This window comes from Salvelinus alpinus, chromosome 13 (genome assembly GCF_045679555.1).
Source record: "Salvelinus alpinus chromosome 13, SLU_Salpinus.1, whole genome shotgun sequence".
NCBI classification, from domain to species: domain Eukaryota; kingdom Metazoa; phylum Chordata; class Actinopteri; order Salmoniformes; family Salmonidae; genus Salvelinus; species Salvelinus alpinus.
In genome coordinates, this window is record NC_092098.1 from 55,824,447 (window position 1) to 55,847,270 (window position 22,824).

The window sequence follows — 22,824 nt, forward strand, 5'->3', positions numbered from 1 at the left end:
ATCAAACCCAAACCATGGTTCTGTCCCATCAACAAACCCAAACCATGGTTCTGTCCCATCAACAAACCTTTGACAGCTTTCTCCCTTTGAATGTCTGGTTGGTAAACAATTTCCATAGCAACGCTGGTGATGTTGGCTACAATGTTGCAACTGAGTCCTACCTTTTCCAAAACATGTGTGTGTCTTGTGTTGTATCTAGTGTCTTTAGAGAACTGCATGGCTGTCTGCTCAATTTTATACACCTGTCAGCAACGGGTGTGGCTGAAATAGCCGAATCCACTCATTTTAAGGGGTGTCCACATACTTTTGTATATAGAGTGTAGCTTCTTCCCCCTCAGGAGACTGAAAAGATTTGTCATGGGTCCTCAGATCCTCAAAAGGTTTTACAGCTGCACCATCGAGAGCATCCTGATGGGGTGCATCACTACCGGTATCGAGTCAATGGGGGGCACCGGTTAGTCGAGGTAATTGAGGTAACGTTAATATGTACATGTAGGTAGAGTTAAAGTATATAGCCTCATTACTGTATTTTTTTTTGCTTTAGTTTATTTATAAAATATTTTCTTAAAACTGCATTGTTGTTTAAGGGCTTGTAAGTAAGCATTTCACGGTAAGGTCGGTTGTATTCGGGGCATGTGACTGCCGTTAAACCTCATCGAAGAAGAACTGTATCCCATCTAGTCAAAACCCTTGACAGGATGTTATAAAACTTCCGGCTTTTTTTTCTTTCTTTTTTTAGGCGAGCCGTATGACGTATTTCCTGCATTGTCTGCGACTGTCTGCTGCCAACCCGCCCAAGTTCGAACATGTCGGGGAGAAAAGCACTTCGCAAAGATTCAAACGTGACATTTGAAGTCACCGTCGACGATGGAGTTTATGCTGACTCGACCATCATTAAGGACGACTCTAAACAAGGGCTGTTAGGAGAAGACGACGATAGCGACCCACCGGTCGTCTTTCTCTGCGGGAGTTGCAAGTTGCCAGTCGGTGACTCGCTGTCTTGGGCTGGGAGTGAGGACGAACAAAGTCAAATACTGCTCAAACGTAAGTTGCTAGCTGACTACATTTTAGACGTGGATAGTGTGATAACCTTGGTTGTCAGAATGGAATACAATACTAGGGTGTCTTGTCACTCATGGTCGTGTTTGTTTTGACAATGAGCAAAAGGAATTGAGAAGTCCGTCGCTGCGACGGCTGTAGACGGGCCCGCCAGGTTTTCGTTTGCGGAGGCTTTCCAGATGGGCGAAGCGACGTTCAAATTGCATTTGTCATCTGCGCCGAATACAACCAGTGTAGACTTTACGGTGAAATACTTACTAACAGTGGGAGTCTTTAACCAACAATGCAGAGTTAAAGCTGCAAAATGCAGACATCGCTCCGTCCGACATTTCCTGGTTACTAAAATTCTAATAGTTTGCCTAATTTCATTTCGTGACAAAGGGTAGTGTGTAGAGAATAATTTGTACCTTAACCACTGTGAAATATATTTTCCTTTATCCAAAATAATGTTTTTTCAGTAGTTTTGAAGCTGGTGTACAAAACCAAAAAGTAATAGATGCAAAAACGAAAGCTAATCACGGGAAGCATAAAAATAGTGCGCACAGAACCGATCTATCGCTTCTTAAACTTGCTTTTTTTAATGTGAATTTGTTCTGGTCTCCTTAAAGAAAAGTGACTTTGCAGATAGAAATACCATGAATAGAACTAACATAATTCGTTAGAATCAGAGAGGTATGTTTGTTCTACATAACATATTTTTGGACCCCCAATAATGATGCCAGGCTGCGTTCAGCAGGAGGAAGGACAAAAAGGTTGGTCCAACTTCCAGATAGAAATGTATTTATTAAGAATCATCGTTAGCTGCTGCCGCGGGAGGAACATTGTCCAATGTTGAGATGTGTCTGTTACTTGAACCCTGTGAAGCATTTATTTGGGCTGCAATTTCTGAGGCTGGTAACTCTAATGAATTTATCCTCTGCAGCAGAGGTAACTCTGGGTCTTCCTTTCCTGTGGCGGTCCTCATGAGAACCAGTTTCATCATAGTGCTTGATGGTTTTTGTGACTGCACTTGTAGAAACGTTCAAAGTTAATTTTCAGGATTGACTGACCTTTATGTCAAAATTTTGTCCGTCCTCCCGCTGAACGCAGCCCGGCATCATCGGTCCCTACCCATGTGAAGGTAGCCACAACAGTGGAATTTGCGGTTTACTTCAAAATAAAAGTTCCTCCTCCAATTTGATTTGTCACATGTGCAGAATACAACAGGTGTGGATTTAAGCATCAAATGTTTGCTTACGAGCCCTTCCCAAGGATGCAACGTTAAAGAGAAATATTAACACATAGAATAGAATACACAAGAATGGAGCTATATACAGGGAGTACCAAATTAATACAACTAGTGGAATTATGCCATATTTGGACTAAGTCCTGCTAAACACGGTTGGAATGTTACATAATTTAAAATTACTATAATTCGTTTGACAAACAAACCTGTTAATCCCACAGTGGATGTATTAGACTGTAATTGCATTGGGGGAATACTTAGTGCCTTTTGAAAGTATTCAGACCCCATGACTTTTTCCACATTTTGTTACTTTACAGCCTTAATTTAAAATAGATTAAATAAAAAAAAATACTCAGCAATCTACACACACTACCCCATAAGGACAAAGTGAAAACAGGTTTTTAGAAATGTTTGCAAATGTATTACAAATAAACAACAGATACCTTATGTAAGTAAGTATTATACTCAAAATTGAGCTCAGGTGCATCCTGTTTCCATTGATCATCCTTGAGATGTTTCTACAACTTGATTGGAGTCCACCTGTGGTAAATTCAATTGATTGGACATGACTTGGAAAGGCACACACCTGTCTATATAAGGTCCCACAGTTGACAGTGCATCTCAGAGCAAAAACCAAACCATGAGGTCGAAGGAATTGTCCGTATAGCTCTGAGACAGGATTGTGTCGAGTCACAGATCTGGGGAAGGGTACCAAAACATTTCTGCTGCATTGAAGGTTCCCAAGAACACAGTGGTCTCCATCATTCTTAAATAGAAGAAGTTTGATACCACCAAGACTCTTCCTAGAGCTGGCCGCATGGCCAAACTGAGCAATCAGGGGAGAAGAGCCTTGGTCAGGGAGGTGACCAAGAACCTGATGGTCACGCTGGCAGACATCCGGAGTTCATCTGTGGAGATGGTTGTCCTTGGAAGATTCTCCCATCTCCGCAGCACTCCACCAATCAGGCCTTTATGGTAGAGTGGCCAGACGGAAACCACTCCTCAGTAAAAGGCACATTACAGCCCGCTTGGAATTTGCCAAAAGGCACCTAAAGACTCTCAGACCACGAGAAACAATATTCTATGGTCTGATGAAACGAAGATTGAACTCTCTGGCCTGAATGCCAAGCGTCACGTCTGGAGGAAACCTGGCACCATCCCTACGGTGAAGCATGGTGGTGGCAGCATCATCCTGTGGGGACGTTTTTCAGCGGCAGGGACTGGGAGACTAGTCGGGATCGATGGAAAGGTGAACGGAGCAAAGTACAGAGAGATCCTTGATGAAAACCTGCTCCAGAGCGCTCAGGGCCTCAGACTGGGGTGATGGTTCACCTTCCAACAGGACAACGACCCTAAGCACACAGCCAAGACCTGAAAATAGTTGTGCAGCAACGCTCCCCATTCAACCTGACAGAGCTTGAGAGGATCTGCAGAGAAGAATGGGAGACACTCCCCAAATACAGTGTGCCAAGCTTGTAGCGTCATACCCAAGAAGACTCGAGGCTGTAATCACTGCCAAATGTGCTTCAACAAAGTACTGAGTAAAGGGTGTCAATACTTATGTACATGTGATATTTACATTTTTATAAATTAACAAAATTCTTAACCTGTTTTTGCTTTGTCATTATTGGGTATTGTGTGTAGATTGAGGGGGTGGAAAAATATTCACATTTTGGTACAAGGCTGTAACCTAATGAAAATGGCAAGAGGTCTGAATACTTATGTAAGTAAGGTATTTCTGTTTATTTTTTATACGTGTGTTTAAATGTATAAAAGCCTGATTTTGCTTATTCATTATGGGGTATTGTGTGTGTGTGGAATGATGAGGAAAAACATGTATTTAATCCATTTTAGAATAAGGTTATAACGTAACATGAATGTGGAAAAAGTCAAGAGGTCTGAATACTTTCCTATGGCACTGTTTATGAACCATACAGCCTTAACCCATTTCATGTGTAATATCCATAGGTATCAGCCTACTCAGTTACACCCACAGAACACTATGTAGAGTTTACACACATATTAGTGTCTTAGTTCTGTTGCAGGTCTCTGAAACAACTGTGAAATTAGCCACATTAGCTCTGAATGTTTCATTACATGTAATACATTGACTGGTGAGCTAATGCAGTTGGTTAGTTAATCTAGTTGGAGACCCCTGCCCTATGCAGTGGGTTAGTTAATCTAGTTGTAGACCCCTGCCCTATGCAGTGGGTTAGTTAATCTAGTTGGAGACCCCTGCCCTATGCAGTGGGTTAGTTAATCTAGTTGGAGACCCCTGCCCTATGCAGTGGGTTAGTTAATCTAGTTGGAGACCCCTGCCCTATGCAGTGGGTTAGTTAATCTAGTTGGAGACCCCTGCCCTATGCAGTGGGTTAGTTAATCTAGTTGGACGTCCCTGCCCTATGCAGTGGGTTTAATCTAGTAGGAGATCCCTGCCCTACTCAGTGGGTTAGTTAATCTAGTTGGAGACCACTGCCCTATGCAGTGGGTTAGTTAATCTAGTTGGAGACCCCTGCCCTACTCAGTGGGTTAGTTAATCTAGTTGGAGACCCCTGCCCTACTCAGTGGGTTAGTTAATCTAGTTGGTGATCCCTGCCCTACTCAGTGGGTTAGTTAATCTAGTTGGAGACCCCTGCCCTACTCAGTGGGTTAGTTTATCTAGTTGGAGACCCCTGCCCTATGCAGTGGGTTAGTTAATCTAGTTGGACGTCCCTGACCTACGCAGTGGGTTAGTTAATCTAGTTGGAGACCCCTGCCCTATGCAATGGGTTAGTTAATCCAGTTGGAGACCCCTGCCCTACTCAGTGGGTTAGTTTATCTAGTTGGAGATCCCTGCCCTACGCAGTGGGTTAGTTAATCTAGTTGTAGACCCCTGCCCTACGCAGTGGGTTAGTTAATCTAGTTGGAGACCCCTGCCCTACTCAGTGGGTTAGTTAATCTAGTTGGAGACCCCTGCCCTACTCAGTGGGTTAGTTAATCCAGTTGGAGACCCCTGCCCTACTCAGTGGGTTAGTTAATCTAGTTGGAGACCCCTGCCCTACTCAGTGGGTTAGTTAATCTAGTTGGAGACCCCTGCCCTATGCAGTGGGTTAGTTAATCTAGTTGGAGACCCCTGCCCTACTCAGTGGGTTAGTTAATCTAGTTGGAGACCCCTGCCCTACTCAGTGGGTTAGTTAATCTAGTTGGAGACCCCTGCCCTATGCAGTGGGTTAGTTAATCTAGTTGGAGACCCCTGCCCTACTCAGTGGGTTAGTTAATCTAGTTGGAGACCCCTGCCCTATGCAGTGGGTTAGTTAATCCAGTTGGAGACCCCTGCCCTACGCAGTGGGTTAGTTAATCCAGTTGGAGACCCCTGCCCTATGCAGTGGGTTAGTTAATCTAGTTGGAGACCCCTGCCCTATGCAGTGGGTTAGTTAATCCAGTTGGAGACCCCTGCCCTACTCAGTGGGTTAGTTAATCTAGTTGGAGACCCCTGCCCTATGCAGTGGGTTAGTTAATCTAGTTGGAGACCCCTGCCCTATGCAGTGGGTTAGTTAATCTAGTTGGACGTCCCTGACCTACGCAGTGGGTTAGTTAATCTAGTTGGAGACCCCTGCCCTATGCAGTGGGTTAGTTAATCTAGTTGGAGACCCCTGCCCTACTCAGTGGGTTAGTTAATCCAGTTGGAGACCCCTGCCCTACTCAGTGGGTTAGTTAATCCAGTTGGAGACCCCTGCCCTACTCAGTGGGTTAGTTAATCCAGTTGGAGACCCCTGCCCTACTCAGTGGGTTAGTTAATCCAGTTGGAGACCTCTGCCCTACTCAGTGGGTTAGTTAATCTAGTTGGAGACCCCTGCCCTACTCAGTGAGTTAGTTAATCTAGTTGGAGACCCCTGCCCTATGCAGTGGGTTAGTTAATCTAGTTGGAGACCCCTGCCCTACTCAGTGGGTTAGTTAATCCAGTTGGAGACCCCTGCCCTACTCAGTGGGTTAGTTAATCCAGTTGGAGACCCCTGCCCTACTCAGTGGGTTAGTTAATCCAGTTGGAGACCCCTGCCCTACTCAGTGGGTTAGTTAATCCAGTTGGAGACCTCTGCCCTACTCAGTGGGTTAGTTAATCTAGTTGGAGACCCCTGCCCTACTCAGTGAGTTAGTTAATCTAGTTGGAGACCCCTGCCCTACGCAGTGGGTTAGTTAATCTAGTTGGAGACCCCTGCCCTACTCAGTGGGTTAGTTAATCTAGTTGGAGACCCCTGCCCTATGCAGTGGGTTAGTTAATCTAGTTGTAGACCCCTGCCCTATGCAGTGGGTTAGTTAATCTAGTTGGTGACCCCTGCCCTATGCAGTGGGTTAGTTAATCTAGTTGGAGACCCCTGCCCTATGCAGTGGGTTAGTTAATCTAGTTGGAGACCCCTGCCCTACTCAGTGGGTTAGTTAATCCAGTTGGAGACCCCTGCCCTATGCAGTGGGTTAGTTAATCTAGTTGGAGACCCCTGCCCTACTCAGTGGGTTAGTTAATCTAGTTGGAGACCCCTGCCCTACTCAGTGGGTTAGTTAATCTAGTTGGAGACCCCTGCCCTACTCAGTGGGTTAGTTAATCTAGTTGGAGACCCCTGCCCTACTCAGTGGGTTAGTTAATCCAGTTGGAGACCCCTGCCCTACTCAGTGGGTTAGTTAATCCAGTTGGAGACCCCTGCCCTATGCAGTGGGTTAGTTAATCTAGTTGGAGACCCCTGCCCTACTCAGTGGGTTAGTTAATCCAGTTGGAGACCCCTGCCCTACTCAGTGGGTTAGTTAATCCAGTTGGAGACCCCTGCCCTACTCAGTGGGTTAGTTAATCCAGTTGGAGACCCCTGCCCTACCTATGTTAATTGACACTATAGTCTCGCACGTAAAGTTCGTCTCGGTTTTGGGATTTCAGTTTAATCATTTATAAAAAGTATTTACAGTGATACTTTGTATGCCACCCTGTTCGATGTGCCACAGCGAGGGGTACTTGATGGCATTGGAAAGATAACAAACACATCTTGGATCAGGCTTATGTCTAAGGACAAGACACTATGTCTAAGGACAAGACACTATGTCTAAGGACAAGACACTATGTCTAAGGACAAGACACTATGTCTAAGGACAAGACACTATGTCTAAGGACAAGACACTATGTCTAAGGACAAGACACTATGTCTAAGGACAAGACACTATGTCTAAGGACAAGACACTATGTCTAAGGACAAGACACTATGTCTAAGGACAAGACACTATGTCTAAGGACAAGACAGATTGATTTCCAAGCACTTAGCTACCTAATTAGATAATGTTCCCCAATTTCCCAAAGAGACTGAACAATTCCCTCTGTTTTTTTTTGCAGGTGTCAGTGACAATGTTTTGATTGGCAAAGAAACTCACGTCTCCGGTACCTGTAAGAAGGATCTAGGCTGGTAAGTCAGACAGCGTATGTCTAGCTGCTAATAACCTCTGCCAAATTCCTCAATGTTTACCTTCATCGTCATAGACAGAATGTTCTTATTAAATCGATTCTATATTAACCCAGAAGTAAAATCTGGTGTAATTTGCTCAGCTGTGTGATTAACTTCTGTGTTCATACGTGTTAGAAAGGGAGTCTCCACCCTCGCGAAAGGAAACTCAACCAAAGCCCTTCGCCCTTCCAATCCATGTGGGCGCACGCCAAGCACTCGAGGAAACTCAGTTTTCCCAATCCCGATACGTGCAAATAACCAGTGATAAAAAGAAAAAAACGGAACTAATGCTGCACGTTATCTCACACATTCCATTCAGTCCCTGCAGATTCTTCGGTCTACATGCAGATTCTGCCCACATGAGTTTACTATTCATCCAATGATGTCATGTGATACACGCAAAAAGAGAAGTACTCAATCTGTACTCAAAGTAATGTTACAAAAATGTATTTAACTCAATTTTAATTAAAAGTAGCCCTCCCAAAAATGACTGAAGAGAAGGTATGCTAGGGAAAAGTACTAGCTGTGTCACATTGTGATGGACTATAGGGTTAGAATGGTGGAACCAGGTCCCGTGGGGGTTAGAATGGTGGAACCCAGCCCCGTGGGGGTTAGAATGGTGGAACCCGGTCCCGCGGGGGTTAGAATGGTGGAACCCGGTCCCGTGGGGTTAGACACTAGTTCCTTGCCAGCTACAGTACTATACTAGGCTACCGACTGCTCCGTGGGGAAATTCCCCCTCAGTATCCTCAACCCCTCCTAACCTGAACCATTAATGGGAGGAAACATATAACTGGCCCAAGATCAGTGTCAAGGACCAACTTCCACCTAAACCCTGGATATATTCATTAGGCGCACACCATTTACTCTTAACGCTCTGCAGCTTGACCTTAAAGTTGAGTTCTGTTAATAAGGCTAGGCGTCCCCCTGGCGGGACACCTTCCCCCTGGCGGGACACCTTCCCCCTGGCGGGACACCTTCCCCCTGGCGGGACACCTTCCCCCCTGGCGGGACACCTTCCCCCTGGCGGGACACCTTCCCCCTGGCGGGACACCTTCCCCCCTGGCGGGACACCTTCCCCCCTGGCGGGACACCTTCCCCCCTGGCGGGACACCTTCCCCCCTGGCGGGACACCTTCCCCCCTGGCGGGACACCTTCCCCCCTGGCGGGACACCTTCCCCCCTGGCGGGACACCTTCCCCCCTGGCGGGACACCTTCCCCCCTGGCGGGACACCTTCCCCCCTGGCGGGACACCTTCCCCCCTGGCGGGACACCTTCCGGTGAAATAATCATAAAAATTATGGATATTAAACATGTAGTTACATACAAGTGTCTTATATCGGTTGAAAGCTTAAATTCTTGTTAATCTAACTGCACTGTCTGATTTACAGTAGCTATTACAGCGAAAGCATGCCATGCGATTGTTTGAGGACGGCGCCCTTTAACTTTGTCAAAATAAGTTTCTATTTACTCCTCAGATACCCTAAAATGTAATGAAACTATAATATTTCTTACGGAAAGAAATATGTTCAATATGAAACCGATTTTAGCAAGTGCGTCCGGTTTTCATAGTGCGCGCAAACACAAATATCCAAGTCTTTGTCCCTGTACTAAAAGTGATATTTCTTATTAGTTTTGGAAGTTACAAGCCTGAAACCTTGAACATAGACTGCTGACACCCTGTGGAAGCCATAGGAATTGCATCCTGGAAGCTAATTTCCATTATACCCTTATACTTGCCATTGTAAGATCATGGTCTCTCTCAACAACAAAAAAATTAGTTGGTTTTTCTTTTGGATTTTCTCCTACCGTATATATTGTGTTATATTCTCCTACATTATTTTAACATTTCCACAAACTTCAAAGTGTTTTCTTTCCAATGGTACCAATTATATGCATATCCTGGCTTCTGGGCCTGAGTTACAGGCAGTTTACTTTGGGCACGTCATTCAGGCGGAAATTGAGAAAAAAAGGGGCCTAGCCCTAAGACGTTTTAGGTTCTTTAAACGCCCACACCAGCTGAAAGACGATGCCCAGAGCTTACCCGTAATGTTGAACAACGATTTAAGTCAAGTCATCGTTTTTGTCAAAGTAGGACATATTGCGGTGATGCCACCGTGAAATTTGAGGCATTATCAAGTACTTGTGAATGAGAGACTGATGACGTGTGTACAGCCTGCGCAAAAAAACTAAGCAGAGCTCATGCCTTTTTTATAGCGACTTTTTTCTAATCATCATTAGTCTCACAATGTATTAAACATCAAAACATTTAACCCAACGTTTGTAGAACAGAAGTTACATTAACTCTAAACAGATGAGTAACTATTTATTTGTTAACCGCTCAACACATTTCTGTTAAATTGTGTTCTTCATACTATAAAATAATACCACGGCATTCTAAGCCAATCTTGTCTGCTAAATGAACTAGTGCAGCCCCACAGCCATATGGCATAGCCACATCAGGACCTAACATAAGGACAACTCAGAGGATGCTATTCTGTTCTTCTGAAATATACTACGTTTTCTTCCTATCATGTTTCTTTAGACCTGTCTAAAATAAATACTGGATTTATTGTGAAGGTGTGGACTATATTACATCGATTTAGTAGACCTTTTAAAATGTAGATGTTCCACAGGTCTGCATCAGTGGCCTGTGGGCTGTGTGGAAGACAGGAAATGCTAAATGTGTTTATGTTAATTAACGGTCAATTGCCCGAGGGACCAACTGATTTGCTTGACAATCACCGGCTGATGAAATTTCGTGACCACAGCCCTGCCCCTACCTACTGACCATTCTGTTATTCCTCCTGTTACAGCCTGGTAGTCCACCTGACCTGTTGTTATTCCCCCTGTTACAGCCTGATAGTCCACCTGACCTGTTGTTATTCCCCCTGTTACAGCCTGATAGTCCACCTGACCTGTTGTTATTCCCCCTGTTACAGCCTGATAGTCCACCTGACCTGTTGTTATTCCCCCTGTTACAGCCTGATAGTCCACCTGACCTGTTGTTATTCCCCCTGTTACAGCCTGATAGTCCACCTGACCTGTTGTTATTCCCCCTGTTACAGCCTGATAGTCCACCTGACCTGTTGTTATTCCCCCTGTTACAGCCTGATAGTCCACCTGACCTGTTGTTATTCCCCCTGTTACAGCCTGATAGTCCACCTGACCTGTTGTTATTCCCCCTGTTACAGCCTGATAGTCCACCTGACCTGTTGTTATTCCCCCTGTTACAGCCTGATAGTCCACCTGACCTGTTGTTATTCCCCCTGTTACAGCCTGGTAGTCCACCTGACCTGTATTGGCTGCAGCTCTCTGCTAGGCATGGTCTACATCTCTACACCCAGGAAACTGGACTACATCAGATCCCTGTTCTGCCTCAATGTGGCTGCCATAGAGAGGTGAGCCATGTAGCGATATGGGGGCAGTCTGAGCAGGACTTGAACCGGTGACTGAAATAGTCGTAGTACTAATTGTGGGGGAATTTTAAAATAAACAGTTAAATATTAGTGTTTTTTTACATTTATGCAGCACCGCTTGCCCTGTTTTCATGGCAACGGGCCACAAATCTTGCTGCTGTGATTGGTATTTCACCTAACAGAAATGAGAGTTTATCAATGTTTTTTAAATTTGTTTTCAAATTATTTGAATTTGAATCTATCTAGTATGGTCTCTCTCACACCAACACCATCACACAGCATCTCTGACACCCTATGCCAAATCAAATCTCTCACACAGCATCAAGATGCCAAATCATGTTGCTAGTAGTAACAGCCTTGCTAAAATATTTTAGGATGATTACCAGACAATAGTTTGTCTTTTCTGTTGCCTTTTTACATTTTTTGGGGGGATTGATCTAAAAAATCATTCTGTGGTCCGTGCAGCTATGTCCTGGGGTCTTCCAGTCAGCAGGTGGCAGCAGTGAGCCCCAAGCTGCAGCCGGTCACTCTGGAGTACAGACAGGCTGTAGAGCGACAACTGGATGAGGTAACCCGAACACTCCTTTAACTGTTATGCTTCCCAATTGGCACCCTATTCCCTATTTAGTGCACTACTGTTGATCAGGGCTCGATCATGTATGTTTGATGAAGGTATTACTTGCAATGATCTCATGGGAGTAGATTGGTTAAGACACGCCCACGTCAAACCACGCCTCTCAAAACACCCGCCCACGTCAAACCACGCCTCTCAAAACACCCGCCCACGTCAAACCACGCCTCTCAAAACACCCGCCCACGTCAAGCCACGCCTCTCAAAACACCCGCCCACGTCAAGCCACGCCTCTCAAAACACCCGCCCACGTCAAGCCACGCCTCTCAAAACACCCGCCCACGTCAAGCCACGCCTCTCAAAACACCCGCCCACGTCAAACCACGCCTCTCAAAACACCCGCCCACGTCAAACCACGCCTCTCAAAACACCCGCCCACGTCAAACCACGCCTCTCAAAACACCCGCCCACGTCAAACCACGCCTCTCAAAACACCCGCCCACGTCAAACCACGCCTCTCAAAACACCCGCCCACGTCAAGCCACGCCTCTCAAAACACCCGCCCACGTCAAGCCACGCCTCTTTAGTAAAGGCCTAGCGTGCCATAGATTTATATTGAAGTAAAACGTCATATCAGAGTTGTGCCCCATTGATGAGGAGATGGTGTTAGGTGAACATCAAATGGTCTGGTGGAGATTCATGTCAAACTGGGTCTTCGTTAGCCAATAGAAAGACCGGGACATAGTAACGTGTTAAATGGTGGAACAAACTCCCTCACGACGCCAGGACAGCGGAGTCAATCACCACCTTCCGGAGACACCTGAAACCCCACCTCTTTAAGGAATACCTAGGATAGGATAAAGTAATCCTTCTCACCCCCCCCCCCCCCCCCCCCCTTAAAAGATTTAGATGCACTATTGTAAAGTGGCTGTTCCACTGGATGTCATAAGGTGAATGCACCAATTTGTAAGTCGCTCTGGATAAGAGCGTCTGCTAAATGACTTAAATGTAAATGTAAACTGGGTCTTCGTTAGCCAATAGAGAGAGACCGGGACATAGTAACATGTTAAACTGGGTCTTCGTTAGCCAATAGAGAGACCGGGACATAGTAACATGTTAAACTGGGTCTTCGTTAGCCAATAGAGAGAGACCGGGACATAGTAACATGTTAAACTGGGTCTTCGTTAGCCAATAGAGAGACCGGGACATAGTAACATGTTAAACTGGGTCTTCGTTAGCCAATAGAGAGAGACCAGGACATAGTAACATGTTAAACTGGGTCTTCGTTAGCCAATAGAGAGAGACCAGGACACAGGCATTCTGGTTAATAGCCTTAATCTACGAACCAATCATCTCCCACAACACCTTCCTCCTAACCTTCCCCGTGCCTCGCAGTCGTGTGATTCGCTAAAATGAAATGACCAAAATACTTTACTTAGTACGTCACTCCTATAGAATTCTAGGGTCACTGTGGAGGTCCCAAGCTCATAGCCTGGAGACGAGGTTATTGACAAGCCAATCATCGACACGAGGTTGATAGAGGAGGAGATGGCACACTGGTACTCTTGTTCTTTGTCTGCTTGGTACCTGTGTTTGTTCTTTGTCTGCTTGGTACCTGTGTTTGTCTTGAGTAAAACACACACTAGATGGTGGTGTTGCTCAGGGCTGCCAGACACTCCTCTATACTGTATCAGCAGGAACAATAGAATGTCCTTTTCCGTTTATTTCTCTCCCTCTGTCTGTCTCTCTCTGTCTGTCTCTCCCTCTCTGTCTCTCCCTCTCTGTCTCTCCCTCTCTGTCTCGCTCTCCCTCTCTGTCTCGCTCTCCCTCTCTGTCTCGCTCTCCCTCTCTGTCTCGCTCTCCCTCTCTGTCTCGCTCTCCCTCTCTGTCTCGCTCTCCCTCTCTGTCTCGCGCTGTCTGTCGCTGACACTTAAGAAACTAATGTATTCTTTCTGTGTGGGGGGGGGGGGTCTGACTTAAGGCGTCCTCATGCTTCCCAGCTGAAACAGTTCGGTAGCGTTTGTGCATATATTATGACATTAGGTGTGTTTTGGACTCTCTAGGTGGGTTTTGGACTCTCTAGGTGGGGTTTGGACTCTCTCTAGGTGGGGTTTGGACTCTCTCTAGGTGGGGTTTGGACTCTCTCTAGGTGGGGTTTGGACTCTCTCTAGGTGGGGTTTGGACTCTCTCTAGGTGGGGTTTGGACTCTCTCTAGGTGGGGTTTGGACTCTCTCTAGGTGGGGTTTGGACTCTCTCTAGGTGGGGTTTGGACTCTCTCTAGGTGGGGTTTGGACTCTCTCTAGGTGGGGTTTGGACTCTCTCTAGGTGGGGTTTGGACTCTCTCTAGGTGGGGTTTGGACTCTCTCTAGGTGGGGTTTGGACTCTCTCTAGGTGGGGTTTGGACTCTCTCTAGGTGGGGTTTGGACTCTCTCTAGGTGGGGTTTGGACTCTCTCTAGGTGGGGTTTGGACTCTCTCTAGGTGGGGTTTGGACTCTCTCTAGGTGGGGTTTGGACTCTCTCTAGGTGGGGTTTGGACTCTCTCTAGGTGGGGTTTGGACTCTCTCTAGGTGGGGTTTGGACTCTCTCTAGGTGGGGTTTGGACTCTCTCTAGGGGGGGTTTGGACTCTCTCTAGGGGGGGTTTGGACTCTCTCTAGGGGGGGGGGGGTTTGGACTCTCTCTAGGGGGGGGGGTTTGGACTCTCTCTAGGGGGGGGGGTTTGGACTCTCTCTAGGGGGGGGGGTTTGGACTCTCTCTAGGGGGGGGGGGTTTGGACTCTCTCTAGGAGGGGTTTGGACTCTCTCTAGGGGGGGTTTGGACTCTCTCTAGGGGGGGTTTGGACTCTCTCTAGGGGGGGTTTGGACTCTCTCTAAGGGGGGTTTGGACTCTCTCTAGGGGGGGTTTGGACTCTCTCTAGGGGGGGTTTGGACTCTCTCTAGGGGGGGTTTGGACTCTCTCTAGGGGGGGTTTGGACTCTAGGGGGGGTTTGGACTCTAGGGGGGGTTTGGACTCTAGGGGGGGTTTGGACTCTAGGGGGGGTTTGGACTCTCTCTAGGGGGGGTTTGGACTCTCTCTAGGGGGGGTTTGGACTCGTTGAGCTCTTTCATGGAAAAATTCTGCACCAGTCAGCTTAGTTCGATGTCAAATTGTGACCTAAGATCTCTTCAGCAAAAATGTCAATTACAGGATCTTGGATTTAATTATATTTTGAGGAAGTGTTTATCGACTACGTCGTCTCAAAATGGACAAACAGTACTATTTCCTCTTTTTTCAAGCGAAGGTGTTTTAACGCGAACACACTCGTTAGACAAGACGCCCGCTGAGCTGTGACATGCTGATGCCTTTACTCAAACACTTGTTTCTTAATGTATTCTGTCTGAGAGGCAGAGAGACCATGTTTGGTTTTTCAACCTTGTAAATTTAACGACTTCTCTTCCTCTCCTCCCTCCCTTCTCTTCCTCTCCTCCCTCCCTTCTCTTCCTCTCCTCCCTCCCTCCCTTCTCTTCCTCTCCTCCCTCCCTTCTCATCCTCTCCTTCTCTCCCTCCGTTCTCTATCCCCATCTGTCTCTCCTCCCTTCTCTCCTCCTCCTCCTCTGTCTCCTCTCTCCTCCCTCCCTTCTCTCCTCCTCCTCCTCTGTCTCCTCTCTTCCTCCCTCCCTTCTCTCCTCTCTTCCTCCCCCTCCCTCCTTTCTCTCCTCCCTCCTCTCTTCCTCTCCTCCCTCCCTTCTCTCCTCTCTTCCTCACTCCCTTCCTCCTCTCCTCCCTTCCTCCTCTCCTCCCTTCCTCCTCTCCTCCCTTCCTCCTCTCCTCTCTTCCTCTCCTCCCTTCCTCCTCTCTTCCTCTGTCCCCCCTCACTCCCCCTCCTCCCTCCCTTCTCTCCTCTCTTCCTCCCTCCCTCCCTACTCTCCTCTTCCCTCCCTCCTCTGCTCCCCCTCCCTTCTCTCCTCTCTTCCCTCCCTTCTCTCCTCCTCTGTCCCCTCCCTCCCCTCTCTAGATTAAGGCAGTGACTCTGTCTATGGGGCAGAGGTTGTTGGTGCTGGAGGGTGACCAGCAGAGTAGAAGTCAGATGTGATGATGCATCGTGACGGACCACACTACGTCATGGGGGGACCCGGTGAGGTCTCATACACAAAGGACTAAGGAACTCAACCCCCCCACCCCACCCCCATTTCTACCTCAATCCCACTTTGCCCCCCGACGCTTCAGCCTCTCACCCGTTACTCCTCTCCCGCCCTTTGTTAGTTCTGAAGGGGTACAATCAACCACAACCTGTTTGTTCCACAAGGATTAAACACCTCTAGCAAATTAAATGGCACCCTATTCCCTATATAGTGCACTACTTTAGACCAGAGCCCTATGGAACCCTATTCCCTATATAGTGCACTACTTTAGACCAGAGCCCTATTGGGTTAATTATTGAATTAGGGTGCCATTTGTGATGAAGGCATTGTTCCCTCCAAGTGGTTTATGTCATGTTGAGACTGTTCTGTGTGTTAGAACTCATAGTTTGGATACTGTTAACTGTTCTGTGTGTTAGAACTCATAGTTTGGATACTGTTAACTGTTCTCATGCATCATGTGACTCCAAACAAAACATTCATAAGTCGAAACATATCCTGTTGTCTTAAAGAGATAGTTTCATTCTCTTTGTTTATGATGGAATTATATTCCACATGGCAGGTTCCAGGACACAGAGTTAACCTAGTCCTGGAATAAAAAGCATTTTCTGTTATTTTTAGTACTGGACTAGGTTTAGTCTGTGTTCGAGAAACTGCCCCAAAATGTTGAACCTAATTCCATCATAAATAGCTGGCTAACTCCTTGATCCTGCTTTGTAGTATTCCCCGCTAGACTAGGCTTGTGCCTGGGAAACCAGGTCTTCATATCCCCCAGCTGGACTAGGCTTGTGCCTGGGGAAACCAGGTCTTCATATCCCCCAGCTGCACTAGGCTTGTGCCTGGGGAAACCAGGCCTTCATATCCCCCCGCTAGACTAGGCTTGTGCCTGGGGAAACCAGGCCTTCATATCCCCCAGCTGGACTAGGCTTGTGTCTGGGGAAACCAGGTCTTCATATCCCCCAGCTAGACTAGGCTTGTGCCTGGGGAAACCAGGCCTTCATATCCCCCAGCTGGACTAGGCTTGTGTCTGGGGAAACCAGGCCTTCATATCCCCTGCTGCACTAGGCTTGTGTCTGGGGAAACCAGGCCTTCATATCCCCTGCTGCACTAGGCTTGTGTCTGGGGAAACCAGGCCTTCATATCCCCTGCTGCACTAGGCTTGTGTCTGGGGAAACCAGGCCTTCATATCCCCCAGCTGGACTAGGCTTGTGCCTGGGGAAACCAGGCCTTCATATCCCCCAGCTGGACTAGGCTTGTGTCTCGGGAAACCAGGCCTTCATATCCCCTGCTGCACTAGGCTTGTGTCTGGGGAAACCAGGCCTTCATATCCCCTGCTGCACTAGGCTTGTGTCTGGGGAAACCAGGCCTTCATATCCCCCAGCTAGACTAGGCTTGTGTCTGGGGAAACCAGGTCTTCATATCCCCCGCTGCACTAGGCTTGTGCCTGGGGAAACCAGGCCTTCATATCCCCCAGCTGGACTAGGCTTGTGCCTGGGGAAACCAGGTCTTCATATCCCCCAGCTAGACTAGGCTTGTGTCTGGGGAAACCAGGCCTTCATATCCCCTGCTGCACTAGGCTTGTGCCTGGGGAAACCAGGTCTTCAATTCAGACATCATTCAAGCTATGATTTTACTATTATTTTCCACTTTTATCAGTTCTTTGTTGTTCAAATTGATTTATATAAATAAATAAAGTTATATAAAACATGATGCCTTTTGTTTTTGGTATTTTTAAAATATATATATAGTTGACATTAGACAGCAGTTCCTCAGGGACAGAAGCACGCGGGTCAGGGAGAGTCAGGCAGCCGGGGTCGTCTGGTGTTGTTGTTTACGTGCTGTTTATTTACCAACAACAGTCTAATGTGCCTCCCTACACCACAGCCCCCAGAGCTGACCTCACCCTCACCCCTCCCCTCATGTTCCCTCTACCCCTCCCTCATGTTCCCTCTACCCCTCCCCTCATGTTCCCTCTACCCCTCCCTCATGTTCCCTCTACCCCTCCCCTCATGTTCCCTCTACCCCTCCCCTCATGTTCCCTCTACCCCTCCCCTCATGTTCCCTCTACCCCTCCCCTCATGTTCCCTCTACCCCTCCCCTCATGTTCCCTCTACCCCTCCCCTCATGTTCCCTCTACCCCCCCCCTCATGTCACACTCACCCACCACGTGGTTTCAGTGTGCTGCCATAACAACAGCTAGATTCTAGAGGATGACGTGGTGGTCCAACCAGCTGTATTCGCCCGTATCCAGGGGCAGGTTGCTATGGTAAAAAAGGAGCGCGTGCTGTGTGTTTTTGCTAAGCGCCTGTTACCATCTCGCCAGCGATTTCCAAGGTGAAAAAGAGCCAGTAGGGGAGGAGTCTGGTCTGTCTCACCGAGCCTGACGGCCTAATCCCCGTGGGTGTATGAGATGGGGTTTTTAACCCCTCCCTTACTCCCCTCTCCATTCTTCAAGCTCTCATCACTCTATCGCCGGGTAAAAACACAACATTATCTGGCCGGCCGCGTGGTCTTTGTTGCCAGCGGGAGAGCTATTCTGTTTCTGCTCCCCTAGTAGAGGCTGAGCTGTCTGGGGAGAGGGGAGCTGTTTCTGCTCCCCCAGTAGAGGCTGAGCTGTCTGGGGAGAGGGGAGCTGTTTCTGCTCCCCCAGTAGAGGCTGAGCTGTCTGGGGAGAGGGGAGCTGTTTCTGCTCCCCCAGTAGAGGCTGAGCTGTCTGGGGAGAGGGGAGCTGTTTCTGCTCCCCCAGTAGAGGCTGAGCTGTCTGGATACAGGCCAGCTGGGGAGAGGGGAGCTGTTTCTGCTCCCCCAGTAGAGGCTGAGCTGTCTGGGGAGAGGGGAGCTGTTTCTGCTCCCCCAGTAGAGGCTGAGCTGTCTGGGGAGAGGGGAGCTGTTTCTGCTCCCCCAGTAGAGGCTGAGCTGTCTGGGGAGAGGGGAGCTGTTTCTGCTCCCCCAGTAGAGGCTGAGCTGTCTGGGGAGAGGGGAGCTGTTTCTGCTCCCCCAGTAGAGGCTGAGCTGTCTGGGGAGAGGGGAGCTGTTTCTGCTCCCCCAGTAGAGGCTGAGCTGTCTGGGGAGAGGGGAGCTGTTTCTGCTCCCCCAGTAGAGGCTGAGCTGTCTGGGGAGAGGGGAGCTGTTTCTGCTCCCCCAGTAGAGGCTGAGCTGTCTGGGGAGAGGGGAGCTGTTTCTGCTCCCCCAGTAGAGGCTGAGCTGTCTGGGGAGAGGGGAGCTGTTTCTGCTCCCCCAGTAGAGGCTGAGCTGTCTGGGGAGAGGGGAGCTGTTTCTGCTCCCCCAGTAGAGGCTGAGCTGTCTGGGGAGAGGGGAGTTAGTGGAGGGAGCTGGATGTGATCTGTTATGACCTCATAGGGCATTAGGGAGTAATATCTTCATCTCCCTGGTTGGTTCTTTTGTTTGTTTTGATACATTGAATGGGGAATATTGTGAAACTGTTTAAACACTTTATTTTTTGACCTCCTGTTTCAGGAAGTGATGTCACTGAGTACTGCCCATTTATATATACCTCCACCTGGGATATGGATGCCTGATGAAGACTTAAGGGTGGAAACGTTAATAAATATCACCTGAACAGTAGTGTGTGGCATTTTCCTTTCTGTTTTTGTTTGTCATGATTTGAAGGCCCATTATCTGTGAGAGAGAGAGACACGTCAACAGCAACCTAAGGGAAAAAATCCTCTGCATTATCATCAACAGCAGACTCATACATTTCCTCAGTGAAAACAATGCACTGAGTAAAAGTCAAATTGGATTTTTACCAAACTACTTGTACGACAGAACACGTATTCAACCTGCACACCCTAATTGACAAACAAACCAAAACGAAGACAGTCTTCTCATGCTTTGACTTCAAAAAAAATATTTTGACTCAATTTGGAATGAGTCTGCTATACAAATTGATGGAATGTGGTGTTGGGGAGGAAAAACATGACATAAAATCCATGTACACAAACAAGTGTCCGGTTAAAATTGTTAAACACATGTCTTTCCACATGGCCGTGGGGTGAAACAGGGATGCAGCTTGAGGCCCACCCTCTTCAACATTTATATCAATGAATTGACGAGGGTACTAGAACAGTCTGCAGCACCCGGCCTCACCCTACTAGAGTCTGAAGTCAAATGTCTACCTTTTGCTGCTGATCTGGTGTTTGTCACCAACCAAGGAGGGCCTACAGCGGCACCTAGTTCAACAACGGTTCAGCTGCGAAGTGGCAGGCCACAAGCTCACAGAACGGGACTGCAGAGTGATGAAGTGTGTTTAATTTTTTTTTTAAACACGTCCTCGGTTGCAACACTTGCTAACGAGTTCCAAACTGCCTCTGGAAGAAACGTCGGCACAATAACTGTTAATCAGGATCTTCATGAAATGGGTATCCACGGCCGAGCAGCCGCACACAAGACTAAGATCACCATGTGCAATGCCTAGTGTCGTCTGGAGTGGTGTAAACCTCGTCGCCGTTAAACTCTAGAACAGTGGAAACGCGTTCTCTGGGGTGATGAATCACGCTTCACCATCTGGCAGTCCGACGGACGAATATGGGTTTGGCGGATGCCAGGAGAACGCTACCTGCCCCAATGCATAGTGCCAACTGTAAAGATTGTTGGCGGTGGAATAATGGTCTGGGGCTGTTTTTCATGGTTCGGGCCCCTTAGTTCCAGTGAATGGGAATCTTAACAGTACAGCATACAATCACATTCTAGACGATTCTGTGCTTCCATGTTTGTGGCAACAGTTTGGGGAAGGCCCTTTACTGTTTCAGCATGACAATGCCCCCGTGCACAAAGAGAGAAATGGTTTATCGAGATCGGTGTGGAAGAACTTGACTGGTCTGCACAGAGCCCTAACCTCAACCCCGTCGAACACCTTTGGGTTGATTTGAAACCCTGACTGCGAGCCAGGCCTAATCGCCCAACATCAGTGCCCGACCTCACTAATGCTCTTGTGACTGAATGAAAGCAAGTCCCCACAGCAATGTTCCATCATCTAGTGGAAAGCCTTCCCAGAAGAGTGGAGGCTGTTATAGGAGCAATGTTCCAACATCTAGTGGAAAGCCTTCCCAGAAGAGTGGAGGCTGTTATAGCAGCAATGTTCCAACATCTAGTGGAAAGCCTTCCCAGAAGAGTGGAGGCTGTTATAGCAGCAATGTTCCTACATCTAGAGGAAAGCCTTCCCAGAAGAGTGGAGGCTGTTATAGCAGCAATGTTCCAACATCTAGTGGAAAGCATTCCCAGAAGAGTGGAGGCTGTTATAGCAGCAATGTTCCAACATCTAGTGGAAAGCCTTCCCAGAAGAGTGGAGGCTGTTATAGCAGCAATGTTCCTACATCTAGTGGAAAGCCTTCCCAGAAGAGTGGAGGCTGTTATAGCAGCAATGTTCCTACATCTAGTGGAAAGCCTTCCCAGAAGAGTGGAGGCTGTTATAGCAGCAATGTTCCAACATCTAGTGGAAAGCCTTCCCAGAAGAGTGGAGGCTGTTATAGCAGCAAAGGGGGACCAACTCCATATTAATGCCCATGATTTTGGAATGAGATGTTCGATGAACAGGTGTCCACATTTGGCAATGTGGTGTATTTCCCTCAGATTACACAGACCCACAAATAATTTGAAACCACACAAATTTGATAAACTCACATATCTACTGGGTGAAATACCACAGTGTGCCATCACAACAGCAAGATGTGTGACCTGTTGCCACAAGAAAAGGTCAACCGGTGAAGAACAAACACCATTGTAAATACAACCCATATTTATGCTTTTTCCCTTTTGTACTTTAACTATTTGCACATCGTTACAACACTGTATAAAGACATAATACGACATTTGAAATCTCTTTTCTTTTGGAACTTCTGTGAGTGTAATGTTTAATGTTAATTTTTGTTTATTTCACTTTTTGTTTATTATCTACCTCATTTGTTTTGGTAATGTTAACATATTATTCCCGTACCAATGAAGTCCTTTCAATTAGAATTGGAGAGAAAGAGCTGTTTGGCTGGTTGAATTGCACTGTGAGATGCAATTATTGCTGTTCCCTCGCCCCAGTCTCCTCTCTCGTCTCCTCTCCTCTCTCCCGTCTCCCCTCCTCTCCCCTCCCTCTCTCCTCCCCCTCGCCCCAGTCTCCTCTCTCGTCTCCTCTCCTCTCTCCCGTCTCCCCTCCCTCTCTCCTCCCCCTCGCCCCAGTCTCCTCTCTCGTCTCCTCTCCTCTCTCCCGTCTCCTCTCTCGTCTCCCCTCCCCTCTCCTCACCCCAGCCTGCCAGTCAACACGCTGACTCTCTCTCTGTCCTCAGGGACTCGGGATGAATAAAACAGAAGTGGTGTCTGAGTGAAACGAGCAGCTTCTCTTTCCAGCCCTCCATCCATTCACCTTCTGAAGCTATGTTGCCATGGAGCTTCTGAAGCAACAGCTCCCAGGCAGCCAGTCACAGCCTCTCCTGCCTGTAACACCTGTCCAATCACAGCCAGGCCCAACGCTACAGTTACCACAGACGCTGAGCAGCCATTGGCTGAGAGAGAGCTGCCTTCTGGTTGGCTTTCCTACTGGCGTTATTGAAGGATAGTGTCTGAGGGAGTGCCACCGGTGTGCATCCCAAATGGCACCCTAGTCACCATAGGGCCCTGGTCAAAAGTAGTGCACTACAAAGGGAATAGGGTTCTATATGGTCCTGGTCTAAAGTAGTGCACTACATAGGGAATAGGGTTCTATAGGGCCCTGGTCAAAAGTAGTGCACTACAAAGGGAATAGGGTTCTATATGGTCCTGTTCAAAAGTAGTGCACTACAAAGGGAATAGGGTTCTATATGGTCCTGTTCAAAAGTAGTGCACTACATAGGGAATAGGGTTCTATAGGGCCCTGGTCAAAAGTAGTGCACTACACAGGGAATAGGGCTGTAGTGTTTTTAGGGAATAGGGCTGTAGTGTGTTTAGGGAATAGGGCTGTAGTGTTTTTAGGGAATAGGGCTGTAGTGTTTTTAG

General features: G+C 47.6%; 1 protein-coding gene across 6 annotated transcripts; it reads left to right on the forward strand.

Annotated features, from left to right (window-relative positions):
* The first annotated feature begins 732 nt into the window (after positions 1-732).
* mis18a (MIS18 kinetochore protein A) lies at positions 733-19,431 on the forward strand. Of its 6 annotated transcripts, XR_011667631.1 has the most exons (7): positions 735-1,044; positions 7,632-7,701; positions 11,019-11,141; positions 11,625-11,727; positions 15,723-16,584; positions 17,237-17,257; positions 17,304-17,556. XR_011667631.1 is itself a non-coding variant. In XM_071339872.1 (6 exons), exons 1-5 carry the CDS (start codon positions 807-809, stop codon positions 15,798-15,800), a joined length of 612 nt encoding a protein of 203 aa, XP_071195973.1. In that variant the 5' UTR covers positions 735-806; the 3' UTR covers positions 15,801-15,842; positions 19,324-19,431. The 6 variants fall into 6 exon arrangements, 3 of the variants coding, with proteins under 3 accessions (XP_071195970.1, XP_071195973.1, XP_071195971.1); XR_011667629.1 differs by having other exon boundaries at positions 15,723-17,257; XR_011667630.1 differs by having other exon boundaries at positions 17,237-17,556.
* Positions 19,432-22,824: the final 3,393 nt, after the last annotated feature.